Below are 14,454 nucleotides of genomic sequence, written 5' to 3'. Positions count from 1 at the left end.
AAATACAAGGAATATTTGGGAGAGTTTATTAAAAAAAAAACATGTATTAATTTAAAAGGTGTTCGAAATTCCGACCACGCGGTTTAATGCAAACGTGACAGTGTCGTACCAATTTTTTGTGCACGCATTAAAAAACTTCCGGAATATCCGAATTTTTTTTCCTACTAACTCTTCCATTGTTTGAACTGGAGTGTCTTACATAAACTTTTTGCTGCGACCCCATAAAAAGAAGTTGCATGCAGTCAGGTCTGGTGAACATGGAAGCCATGCATTTGGTGCATTCGGGAACCATTTTTTTCAGAAATGTTAAGTAAATTTCTTTATTTAGTTATGGTGGCAAGAGACACGGGCCAACCAGAGTATTATGAATAAGTCCTGCCCAAACATTCGCCATAAATTTTTATTAAAAACCACGCAGAGGCATAGCATGGGGGCTCTCGTCAGCTCAAAAGTGGCTGTTGCGGCTGTCCCTTCGCGGATAAAGGCGGCATCATCCGTAAACATCACTAAGGACAGAAATTTGGTGTCGTGCCTCGTTTGTTGTAAAAACCATTGGGATTCTACTCGACGGGAATAATCCTCAGGCAGAAGTGCGTGCACCTTTTGAAAATGAAATGGATGCAGTTATTCATGTAAAACCTTCTATTCCCGAACATGGCTACAGCTTGGCTACTTATGCAAGCGGATTTGTCAATTTGCGCTAAGAATTTCTGTTTCATGCCTCGTACACACACTAGGTGTGGTCTTCCCCCCGCATTATGAGGCTTCTGCAAATTAAATGTTTCGTTGCCTTAAACAATCCAAACGAATAAGACTTTATTAACAAATCTTACTCGTAATGATCCGGTCTATCGCAAACTTGTATGCAAACGTGCAAATAGTTCCCGACTTGGTAAGCGCCGCTGCGGAACGCATTCTTGGTAAATCCGCAACGCGCGTCTTCCGTTTCCATCAGCAGCGCAAGGCAAGCCATGTGTCGGTCTGCTAATTCAGCCAGTGTAAAATTCTCTATTAATGACTTTTAATGAGTGTCCGGCATGCAGCGATTAATGTATATGCATACATATGTTAGACTTTTTTCGTGTGATACCAATTAGAACTAAAACAAGGCGCATGCGCCTATGGTTTAAGAAGTAAAAAAACATTTGTTTTAAAGACAACTGCCCACCCTTACATTTTGGCACAATAGTATCGAAACACCCTGTATAGCAAGAACCTATTTTAAGAAATAAATTTAAAAGTAACATTAACTTAACAGTTAGACATAATAATATTATCATACTGGAATTTAAAATAGATAGATCCAATTTAGTTCAGAATATGCTAAATGTTTTTATTGATTAACTAGACACTCAACTCACAACTGCCGATATCAAAAATATTCACAGTACTGATAATAGTCCTAATCCATTCATAATTTTGGAGCGTATATTATTCATACTTATTACCAACTATAATATTAATATTATAGCAACACGTGCGCAAAATCTAAAAGCAAACTCTGATAAAACCATTGGTTGAAGCAGCGAAGACCAGACTAAAAGCAAAATAATATAATATAGTTGCTTTATTTAAATTTAGGCATAAATTAAAATAAAGCATTCTGTACAATAGGTACAGAAAAAAAATTTATCTTGTATTAACTCATTAGCATTTGCATATTTCCAAATTATTCTAAGGGCTTTAAGAAGATTCTTTCAGTCACGATGAAGGTATATTTGGATAACTATTTTAGTCTGCCCGTAAATTAATTTGGATATAGAGATACTCAACAACTTTGCTCTCAGCCACAAATTACATAATCCTTGCAAGTAAAATGAGAAAGCTTACTTTATTGTTTTTTTTTGACTACACACAAGTATTTGACAGAATTTACATTTTACTAAGTGTAACTTTAGAACATATTGGCTTTAGTAATGATTCCTTAGGTATAATGTCTTGCTACTTGAACAATCAATATATATCAACATAGCAGCTCTACTTAATTTCTTAGTAGAACGGGAGATCTCAGAAATCCATAGTTGACACTCTGATGTTTTCTCTATGTTATACAGAGTTATATATTAGGAAAGAAAAACTGAATAAGAAAACGGTAAAAAAAGTTTTTGCAAAATGAACGGATGACAGAAACTAGCATATTTTCTCACCCCTATCAGCAACCTCTAGACATGCTGAAATACGCCTCTAAATTCTGAAATAGAGTCATCATACATCATCTTGAAGCTCTTACAAAATGCTTTATAATAATACCATAGAAATAGTCATATTTTAGGAAATTTTTCTCTGTTTGTTAAGGAAAACAGTAAATGAAAATATATTTAAAATTTTTTTTATTAATATTTAATTAAATGTCTAAAATGAGGGCTACCGATATGCTGGTATGTCTCTTAAGAATTCTAAACATGTCAAGCCGGCAGATATTATGTATTAGTTTATTTACTATGGTTTTTTTGGCGAAAAAACGTTAATATTTGCATTTTATTATCACAGAATTTACTTTTAAAGTAACTTATACTATAAGTACATACCTATAGATACATACATAATTAATTTAATTGTTTGTCGAGTAGCTGTAGCAACTGGATCATCTCGTGAATCAATACGAAAGGTATTTAATTTTTATAGGTTTTATCCCCATACTGCAAATATTGGAAGAACTTGGTGACAAAGACAATAACAATAGTCTTAAGGTCATTTTCTTGATAAAATCATAATTTTTTGATAAAAACTTTCCTGAAAAATAAATAGGTACTAACGAACCTGTTAGATTGCCTTCACGACCTCCAGATCAATCAGTTCTAAATCTTCTTTTATGGAGCTATATGCAAATGGAAGCATTTATATAACGATACAACGGCAGAACTTAGAGATAAACATCATAAAAGCTTAGAGACTAATGCTTATTTTGAATTTAAAAAATTACAAAGATGTACTAATTTGGCATTAGCCATTATTTTGAAAATCAAGTTTTTTTTTAATAAAGTGTTTTTATTGTGTTTGTTATATTGTTACTTTATGCTATATTTGTAGAACTTAATGTTATAAAAAGACTTTTGTATTTAGAAAATTCTTTTATAAAAGACCTATTTGCTAGGTATCAAATTCTTTGTTAGAAATATGTACCTATCCATTGTTTATTATTGTTATTAATGGTCTACTATCAAATTATGCCTTTAATTTTAAAAAATTGTCATGTATTTCCGTATTTATTCGAAAAAGTGCATACTATTATATAATTTTTAAACGCTAAAAAAAGGCAGTTTTTTTAGTTTATTAAAAAAAAAACAGAAATTTGGTTTATAACTCAAAAATCGTAAATATGTACACAAATAATGAAATCAATACACAAGTAATGAAATAAAAATCAAAATTTCAAAATAATGTGATAGTAAATCAAGTACTGTTTTAACGCTTAAGCGTTTCTATTGTAAGGCTTTCTTGTGTTCTTATATTAAATATTTCCTTTGCTTTAAATTTTACATGAGTTTTCAATGCATGGTTTAGTGTTAAGTGTATTAGGCTTAACACTTATTATTTTCACACATATTATTATTATTTTCTGGCTTAAATAGTAAATGATATTCATAATTTTTAGTTAAAATAATGTGCGTTGCCCAATTAGCTAATTTAAAGTACTTATTTTAAAAATTTAATTCCTCAACGAAATGGATGAAAATTTAATATATTTTTTTATAAACAAACATTACCTGGCAAGATAATGAACGTAAATTTATACTGATGTAGGAAGATGCGGCACTTTTTTTCGATAATTCAATATAATTTACACAAGGGAAGATCTATATAAGTAATAAATTTCCTGTGAAAGTTATTATTATAAATGAGGCAATTTTGGAACAATTTTTATCAATATATATTTCTAATCCATTAAAATATTAATAACTAATATCTTTTTTTAAGATAATTATTGTAAAGAGGGTTTTACTTTCCATTATATGTATTTTTATTTCCATTATATACCTTTCAAATATATGTTTAAAAAAAGATAATTCAAATTTCCCACGGCTTTTTTTAAGTTAGAATTTACAACTTAAGTGCACTAAATATTTTATTTTAAATTTACGATAAATAGCACATATAATTCAATTAATGAAAATGATTTTGTCATAAATATTTGCTAATTAAAATAAAATGTTTCACTTATGTAAAATATAATTTATTAAATATTTATTATTGCTTTTTAAGGGAGTTCTGGCATGTATTTTACATGATATCTAGTTCTTATGAATGAAACAAAATGATTATTTATTAAAGCAAGTTTAAGAGCAATAATAAGGTGATTCTTATACAATTAGAAAAGGAATGGGTAAGAAATAGTAAAAACTATACAAATCTATTTTATAGTCGAATACTCTCATGGGATAAACGCCATCTTCTTAAAATTGTATTTTTTTTTATTTAAGTGTATTAGGAAATACTAGTATAAAGAGAACACTCAAGCAGAAACAAGAAGCTTTAACCCTTAATCAAAGTATTAAAAAAATGTTAGTTACTTTTATTCGAAATTACTGACAATCATAAAAAAGTTTTGTAGATTAAGGTTAAGATTAAGGAGAGTGTATGTTTAACATAACATTTTTAGGGTAAAAGTGTTACTAACTATTGTCCAAATCTAAGTGCAGTTACAATAATTTAATATTATTGAAATAAAATTTAACTTGAATTGGGTGGTATTAAGCTGATGAACTGTAATAATTTTCATAGTTTTAAAGTAACGGAAAATTTTTCCTGTTTAAAAAGCCAAATACTTACATTAGTTAACTGACCATGTTGAAGTGGAAAGTATGTATAATTTAACCAGGGATCCTTAGGATAAAGTTCTGAGAGTTCAGGTGTGCGATTTCCGTGTCTAAAAAGCTAAAAAGTAATAAAATGTAAATTAATAATTGAATAGATAAATGTAAATAAATACAATTAGAGAATATTTCAAGAACGTTTTTATCTTCAAAATATAAATGATTTATGATCATTACAAAAAATCTCAATAATAATATTTTATCTTTTTCATTTTCATATTTTTATATTTCTAGAGTTCCTAACGATGTCATTTCTTAATTTACTTTTAATGTATAAAGGGACCGTTTTAAACGCGGAGATAATTTTGATTTCGAGAAGCTTCTGCATGACAACTGTTATAGAATATTTTATTGTTTGGAGTTTTAATAAAATTTTAAATTATTCTATATAACTATCAAGTAATTTTTGTTAAAAATTTACAGGTTTAAAGGTGATTTATTACATTTTATAAGATGTAATATAAATTAACTTATAACCCTTTTTATTCCAGTTTTAAAATGACTTTATGTTACTCTATAGTTTTACAATCTGAATATTTATTTGCAAATTAATCTATTTAAGAGCTATCTATTTAAGCTTCTTTAAAATATATTAAAAAAATATATTTTAAAGAAGCTTTAAAATATATTTTTTTACAAAATAAAAACTATACTACGAAATAAAAAAAATAATAAAAATAAAAATTAGGAAAGTTAAAAGTACCTTTATAGTTTATTCTTACTAACTAATTCTATTGTAGTCCGTGAGATCGATCTAAAAAATTTGACCGAAAAAATTATTAAATTTTTCTTAAATTCAAAAAGATTTTAAGGTCATTGAGTTAAAAAAAATAAAAATAATTTTGTTTAAATATAGCTGCACTAATGAATTCATATTAGTTAAAAAGATTATAATTGGAATATTCATCATTATCTAATATCGTAGATTTAATAAAATTTTTGACTGCTATTAAAAAAAAAAAGAAAATTAACAAAATAACTTTAGATAGCAATTTTTGTATTCCAATATTTTGTATATCCTTTTTTGATGTAACTAATGCAAATAAAATTAAAAGTGGTGATAAGAGATAAATCTCTCATTATCACTTTTTTTAATAAAACTAACAAATATTATCCAACTTTAAGAGTAAATTTTGATTTTATTTATTACAAAATTTTCTAATATTGCAGGAATTGAGAATTTTAAGACTTAAATACTACCATGGAAAATTTTAGCAATTTTCAAAATAGGGATTTAAAAAAATATGTTAAAAGTCTATAAATAAAATACAGCTCTTGTAATGAAGAAGTTTTATTCCCTACCTAAGGGTATTTTCAATAAAAGTTGCAGAAAGTAATGATTTTTTTTTTAAAAACTGTACTGGAAGGTATTACTAAAATTCAATTTACCTTTTGGCTTTATAAGAAAAGGTGGCCCTTTTGTCCAGCTTAGTGCATCATCAAAAATGCTAATTTATTTCAGCAAAAAAAATCCAAAGAAACCATTATTTTCTTTTTCTTTCTACAAAGTCATTACTTATATTCAGACGCCCCTAGTGGCTCAATTATATAAGGTGAAGAAAAACTTTAAATATAAATATTGCAGAGCGTATTACTAAATAATATACTAAATTACTAATAAAAATATACATATACAGTGTGGTGACTTTAACTGGAATAAATTCAGTTAAATATAATCAAATTTTATCTCGCAAAATTCCTGAGACTCGTCGATTTTTGTTTATTTTTTTTTTACATTTCAAGATAATTTTTGTATTTTTTACCTACAGGGGGGGTTCAAATTAACCCAAACTTTTTTTTTTCAAATGGAAAGCCACTTTTTTTAAACTCTCATTGAAAAGAGCCCCTTTTTCCTGATTAAATTGCCCTATTTACTTTTGTGATTATCTAAAGGAGAAATACGAAAAATAAATAAAAACCATTAAATTATTAAAAGTCTCGAAATATTTTGTGTTGGTAACTTTTTGGCGTGTTTATTTATTTTATTGGTATCGAGACATTTCCTGACATTGTTGTAGTGTCACTGTTAAAGTGAATTTCAACCAATTGTTAAATAAGTTAACTTATATTGAAAAAATGCCTTATTTATCCGAATCCCACAAGATTGAAATCTTAATGATCTTTGGTTATGGGGACAGAAGTCGTACTCAGCTAGAGGTTGTCCACTTATTCAGGCAGAAGTATCCAGATTTGCCACCTATTAACCAAGGTACGGTTAGTAAAATCGAACCTTTTTTCTGATGAGGCTACATTTATTCTAAATGGCCATGTTAATAAGCATAACTGTCGCTACTGGTCTGACAAAAACCCACACTGGGTAAGGCAAACTACTACATAATATCCCCAGAAAACTAATGTTTGGGCTGGCATAATTGGCAGGCAAGTTAGAGGGCCCATATTGTTTAATGATACTTTAACTGGAGAATTTCTTGAACATGAACAAGTTCCAGTCTTACGTGCCTTATATCCGAGTCAGTTCGATCCAGACTTGTATGATGCACTTTATGCCTGTAATGTACGGCAGTATTTAGATGACAATTTTCCAAACAGATGGATTGGTAGAAGGGGTGCAATCGAGTGGCCGGCACGTTCTCCCGATCTCACCCCACTTGATTTTTTTCTGTGGGGACATTTGAAAAGTTAAATTTATATGAGCAAACCAGGAAACCTAGACGAACTCAAAGAACGTATTGGGCAAGAAATCCGACAAATATCTCCAGAATTGTTAGAAAATGTCAGAAACGAATTTTATTATCGTCTTGGGCTTTTCCGACAAGTAAATGGTGCTCATTTTGAGCATCTTATACATTAAACGCAACTTTTAATAATTTAATGGTTTTTATTTTTTTTTTCGTATTTCTCCTTTAAAAAAAGTGGCTTTCCATTTGAAAAAAAAAGTTGGGGTTAATTTGAACTCCCCCTGTAGGTGAAAAAATACAAAAACAATCTTGAAATGTGAAAAAAAATAAACAAAAATCGACGGGTCTCAGGAATTTTGCGAGATAAATTTTGATTAGTTTTAACTCAATTTATTCCAGTTAAAGTCACCACACTGTATAAATAATATACTAAATTATAGTTTTGGAGATGGTAGACATTGGTACAGTGTTAATAACTGAATCTTTGAACTTGCAATGCCTTTAGTTTTAAATTCAGCACGTTTCGGTTAGTGTGTATCTCCAAACGTTATCAAGTGTACATTGTTTACACTTGATAACAATATTATTTCTTAATATATTTTATTTCGAACATAAACCCACCTTAAATACAAAATATCATTAATACTTCAATTAATTTTTTAAACAACTATTTGCTCATTCTTAAATTTTTGATTAATATGGTTTTGTCAAGATTATTTACTCAAATTCTAAAAAAACTTCAGTTATTTTCGGGTTCCTAATAAACTTTGATACTCTTTATGGATTGTTTGGAAGTTAAGATGGTAATACTTTTAGTACTTTAGTAACAGTATATACAGGTTGAATGAGATCTAGCCATCAGATATTCTTTGCTTGTATTAGGTATAAAACTTGTGATAAGAATTTGTTGGAAGAAATCTTAAATATCTTCAAAACTCATATAACAATTTTACTTTTTACTTGAGGTGATTGCAATGTTTATTTTGCATGCAAGTTTTTTTTGTATAGTTAAATATAAATATTTCTTACTTTTCATAAGACCTAAACGAAATGAATATATTTTATATAATATTTTTTGTGTATACTGTTTTCAAAATAATAATTTATTGATTTTAAAAAACTGAAATATTATACTTAACCCATTCGTTCCCATTGTACTCATATGAGTAGAGTAAACAAAAAGACCAATTGCTGATATCTATTTTTGAATTTTGAAATTTTCGTGAAATATAGGGATCTGTAAACAAGTATAATTTCATGCAGACGTTTAAAAATGTGGTTATCGCGATGCAGAATTTTGTCGTTGTTGATTTTGATAGTCAGTGTCCAACTAGTGTTAAAATCCTGTGACTGCCCAACGTAAGTTATTGTTTTTTGTTACCATTTGATAAATCACTAGGTTTCATTGTTGATTATAATGGTCTTAGGGGATCGTAAAACGTATTTGTTTTTGTGAGCCACTAATATTACAATTCTGTTGTCACAAAATGGCCCCCCGAAACTTACAGTACTTATTTGAGTACAGTGGGCACTCAGTGTCTATTTTAGGAAAAATGTTTTGTGTCCTAATTTTTATAAAGTTAAAAAATTTATATGTGATAAAATATGGTCTAATAAATTGTTTACAAAAAAACATAGAAAATATGTCTTTGGCTCTGTCGCCTAACAATATTTTTTTTATTGCTAGAACTGATAACAAAAAATGGATTTTGATGACGATGCCTATGTGCCAATTACCACCTCAAATTTTTATGGTAAAAGGTATCAAAGGCTTGGAGCTGCCCTAGAAGATATCTGTTCCACAAATAAAGAACGTTCCAGCTGATATCATTATAATACCACCTGATCCTAACAGTCAGACTGACGAAGAGGATATAGATGATGATTAGAATGAAGTAAGCCAGTTTCCTAGGGATATCCCAGGTCAAATTGAGGTACACTATGTGGATGAGAATGAAGATACAAGTGATGAAGAAACGGATATGCCGTTATCTGTTTTGAGCCAAAATCTACTAAAAGGCTCTGCAGCTATCAAACTAGAAGATGCTGGTCAATCGTTGCGAAAAAAAGAAAAATCCAGTGAACCCAGATGGACTGAAAATATTATTGATATATCTTTACCATCAACGCCTGGGGCCGCTGATCGGTTAGAAATAGTCAAAAGCGACTTACAGGATTGTACTCCAATTGAAATCTTTGAAAAAATATTTGATGACAAGATTGTAGACCATATTGTACATGAAACAAACTTATATTCCTCTCAAAAAAAATAATCATGCCTTTTTTGTTTCTAGAGCCGACATAAAATTGTTACTTGCAATTTTGTTATTTACTGGATATCACAAGCTTTCTCGTGAGCGTCTCTACTGGAGCCTTGATGAAGACATTGGCGTGCCCTTTATAGCAAATTCCATGTCTAGAAATCGTTTTCAAGATATAAAGAGATATATTCATTTGGCCAATAATAATAATTTGGACCGGAATGATAAACCAACAAAATTGCGCCCTTTGGTAGATCTTCTAAATCAAAATTTTTTGCAATGGGGCATCTTTCACGAGGAGCTCTCAATAGATGAAGCTATGGTGAAATATTTTGGGCACCATCGCTCAAAACAATTTATAAAAGGCAAGCCTACCCGTTTTGGTTATAAGGACTGGATGTTGACCAGCTGCACAGGATATTGTTATTCCTTTGATACGTATTGCGGTGCCAAATCGTCAAGTCCCGCTTTAGCTTCAAAATTACCCTTAGGATCAACGGCAGTATTTGACCTCTTAGAAAACATTGCAGTCCCTTTGGACTATACTTTGTTCTTTGACAACTACTTTACTAGTTTTGACCTTCTAAAAACACTTAGAGAAAAAGGCCAGAGGGCCACAGGCACTGTTAGGGAAAATAGGACCAAAAAATGTCCACTGACGAACAACAAACTATTTCAGAAAAAGGAACGTGGTTCTTATGAATATAGGTATGATAGTGATTCTCATGTTTTATTTGTAAGGTTAAAGGATAATAGCGTTGTAACTTTAGCAACAAATTATGACAAATTTGAACCTTTGTCAAGAGTCAAACGTTGGTCAACTGCTGCAAAAGAAAAAATTGATGTTCCTCAGCCATTTTTATTTCAAACTTACAACCAACATATGGGAGGCGTCGATCTACACGACCAAGCAGTCAGCAATTACCGAATCAATATTCGCGGTAAAAAGTGGTGGTGGTGCCTGTTTACCCATATGGTGAATATGTCAATTGTAAATTCATGGAGATTACTATCAATTAGCCTCAGCAGAGAAAATGGATTTGCTTGGATTCCAAAGACAAATTGTGTTGCATTACTTGAATTGCTTTGGCAAATCACGGTTTGTGAAACAGAGACCTGCTGCTCAATTTCTTTAAACGATTAGACAACACGAAGGTGGTCACTTCCCACGCAAACTGGAAAAGCAATTAAGGTGTACTGTGTGTCATCAAAGAGCTAGATGGGTTTGCATAAAATGTCAAGTAACACTTTGTTTGGAACGAACCTGTTTTATAATGTATCACTCTCATTAAAATAAGTTTTCTGTTGTAAAATAAAAAATTTGTTTTGTCTGCCAAGTTACCATTGTACTCATTTGAATACATATCTATACCTAAGTTATCTTTAGAATTAGAATATAGGTTTTATATATCGTTTTGTTAAGAATATAGATATTATCACAATGACGTGTATTTTTTTATTTTTTTGACTAAAAGATACCGTGGGATCTAATGAGTTAAATAAAGTTATGTTTCCAAAAATATGTAAGTAAAATAAAAAATTTGACTAGTGTCTAAAATATTTATATAATAATTTCAAATAAATCGTATATTTCAAAAGATATTTTTGAAAAAGATAATTAGAATTCTTTGTTTGTTTAAAACTTGTGATAAAAATTTATTGGGAAGAATCTTAAATATTTTAAAATCTCTACGAAGTTTATTTTTTAAATCTTAAAGTGATGTAATATTTATTGTGTATAATTTTTTCTTCTCAATAGTTAAATAATAATGTTTTTTACTTTTTGTAAGACATAAGAAGAGAAAAAGTTAGGTGAAGTTTTTAGGTCATAATGAGTTATTTATTTTATAAATAGTTTTAAAGCAGGGATTGTAATTGAAATTTAAAATTAATTCATAAACAAAAACTTTTAAAAATGTAAGCATTTTAAAAGTGTGATGTTAGATAATATTTTTTTACTTTTACAATTTGTACCTCTTACAGTTTCGCTATGCCAATGGAAGTTTAAAGTGTGACTTTGTAATAAAATAAAACTACATCACAAAATTATGAAAAATCAATATTTTTTTCAAAATTAGTTTGAAAATATAACCAGAATCAAGCAATTCAGTCAAAAACACTTTTACATATATTTTTCTCTTTTATTAATATCTCTTAAGCATAATGCGAGACACTAAAGTTTGACAATTTTCCATAATGCTATAATTTTTGTATTTCCTTTACTTGTCGAAATCCCGACATTTTCAGCACCATTCTTGTCTTAAAGATTATCCGTAAAAATTATACTACTTTAAATAAAAATATGAAACTAATTAAAATTGTGATGTTCAAAAAAGGTAAAATAGAATATATTATTAGACAGAACTATTTAAAAGTTACTTCTTTAACACAAATTATATTTTAAATGCAATATTAAAAACGAAAAATAATAATTTTTCTAAAAAAAAAAATACTTACTACATGGGATAAGACTAGAGTAGACTCAGCTCTTAAAGTTTCAACATTTTTATGCAATCCATTTAATTTATTCTTTCTATGTTTATTTAAAATGTATCCATCGGAAAGAGCTAGTATTAAGATAATGGAAACGAGAGCTCCGTAACTCAACATAGCTAGTACAAAACCTCGGCGAACCTAAACCTACTAATAAATAAGCTAATGTTAAACACATTTATATACAATACAGATAATACGTATAAATAATTAGTTTAAAGTATTTACTATCTATATTTCGAATATGTACATATATTACATTATACCTTTATCATAAAATTTGTGTTCCTGTTAATTTGCACCATTCATATAATATAAAGCTTTACGTAAATTGTTCAAGTCCTTATTATTACATCAAAGTAAAAAAATGCGCGGTTTATCTTTAATACTTTCTTGCAATAAAAGTATACAGTCTCTTTAATTAGACCTTTAAAATGCCACGAGATTACTTTATTACTTTCCTCACGTTCAACTCACGTGAAGGATTCACTTTATTTTATGTTCTGACAATGTTTATATACTGGAGATTTTGATTAGATTAATGCAATATTCAAAATTGATCTTAACCAACAAAATCTTTTATAAGGATATACGCGTAAAGCTTTTTAAAATTCTTGATTAATTAAAAAAGATAAGTTTATTTCTGTTTTTTCATATTAGGTAATTTTTTTTTAAGAAAATAATGTTTAGTATAGATCTTTTTTAAGATATTAAATTATAAAATTTGGATTAGGCGAGAAGATTTTAAATAAATTTTATTTTTAATTACATTTTTACTAGCTCAATAATTATTTGGCATACAAAGAACTTACTATTATACTAGAAGATTCAATAATATTGGTTCATTGAATCATTTGTTTTATATAAATAGTTTAAAAGTCTTTTAGTTACAATGCTATTAATTTATTTAATGTTCTTTCTACTAAAGTTTAATCCTTATCATCAATTTTCAACTTTAAGTGCAATATTAAAAAACTGTGCTTTCGCAACGTTTATAAATACTTTCTGTTCTTTAGAGCAGTTGTGATTACTATGTTGAACATGATGTGGATACTTTTCGATAAGCTTTTACTTAAATTCTACATATAAGTAAGTCTATAAGAATTAATATGTTACTTATTATTTATTATTATTAGTTTTATATTGCACCACTTAGTGCATTTCATATTGTTATTTCTTACACTACCAAATTCATTATATTATCTGCCGATATTTCAATAAATGTTTTATTATAAGAATATGTTTCCCGTTGGACAGTAAAACTTTGAATTTGAACGTTAGTAGCCTCATCAGGAACTGGTCTACATTTTTTAAACTTTCATATAAAACTTCTATATATGTCTATTTTTTTTGTAAGGTAAAATAACATTTAATTATTTTGCAATTTAAATTATATACCTTAAAAACCTAAAAAAATCATTATATTTAATATTATAATTTAAATAAATGAAGAGTCGACTCGAACAACGAGTTGTAAAATCAATCTAAGTTACAAAGTTGTAACTTAGATTGTTTCAACTTTTCAGGAGAAGCAAAAATCTATATACCTTTTTTTGAACTTCAAAATGGAAAAACGTTGCATGATCATGACAGTAACAACGTTGTTTCATGCTGTTAGGCTTAAATTTACACGATTTATCCATAGTTTAGGCTATAGAGTCTTTTATACAAGAAAAATTTGGAATAACGTTGTAACTGCTTTGTAACTTACAACGTTTTTCCATAACTTGCGCATTTTTCAATAAACTATAAAGTCTGGAATACAAAAGAAAAAACGTGGTGAACTAATATATTTTTATTTTTCAGTCTGCCTTACGTAAAAACCAACAAAACTAACTGTTAATAAAATCCTCGGTAAAAACCAACAAAACCAACTGAAAGACTAATAACTAAATCTATATTGTATCCTACTTTAATAACTATAATATAGAAAAAATGACAGTAGAAAAAAAAGTACATTAATAATCTTAATACTAAAAGTAGGCTGATAGTATATTATGTTGTAACTGTAAACATGTAAGGGAAAATAATACTCATTCTGTTAACAAATTTTCGTAAAAAGGATGATAAACTGGATTCATATACTGACACATATCTATTAAATTACCTTTTTTAGTAGCCGAAATAGGTATTGGTCTATCATATGCCAACGGCAAATTTGCCATGCTGGAAAAAGGTAAAGTAGTAGCCTTATATTTTGCAATATTTTTCACGATGGTAATATGTTTCCAGGGTCAAAGAAAGTTA

General features: G+C 28.5%; 2 protein-coding genes across 3 annotated transcripts in view; one reads left to right on the top strand and one right to left on the bottom strand.

Moving 5' to 3' along the window:
• LOC126735622 (nephrin-like) overlaps positions 1–14,454 on the top strand; it is a 1,136,035-nt gene that overhangs the window by 308,169 nt on the left and 813,412 nt on the right. The window lies entirely within an intron of this gene.
• LOC126735626 (venom acid phosphatase Acph-1-like) overlaps positions 1–14,454 on the bottom strand; it is a 67,140-nt gene that overhangs the window by 41,315 nt on the left and 11,371 nt on the right. The window contains exons 1-3 of one of the 2 annotated variants that reach the window (XM_050439684.1): positions 12,474–12,663; positions 12,172–12,357; positions 4,771–4,875 (exon numbers count right to left, since the gene is read on the bottom strand). In XM_050439684.1, the coding sequence (XP_050295641.1) occupies positions 4,771–4,875; positions 12,172–12,324 (258 nt within the window). In that variant the 5' untranslated portion in view covers positions 12,325–12,357; positions 12,474–12,663. Of the gene's footprint in view, positions 1–4,770; positions 4,876–12,171; positions 12,358–12,473; positions 12,664–14,454 lie in introns of those variants that run through there. The other variant, XM_050439685.1, reaches the window with a different exon arrangement.

The sequence above is a fragment of the Anthonomus grandis genome, chromosome 4 (assembly GCF_022605725.1).
Source record: "Anthonomus grandis grandis chromosome 4, icAntGran1.3, whole genome shotgun sequence".
NCBI classification, from domain to species: domain Eukaryota; kingdom Metazoa; phylum Arthropoda; class Insecta; order Coleoptera; family Curculionidae; genus Anthonomus; species Anthonomus grandis.
The sequence above is the reverse complement of the archived record's forward strand: the minus strand, read 5'-3'. Positions and strand labels throughout refer to the sequence as shown.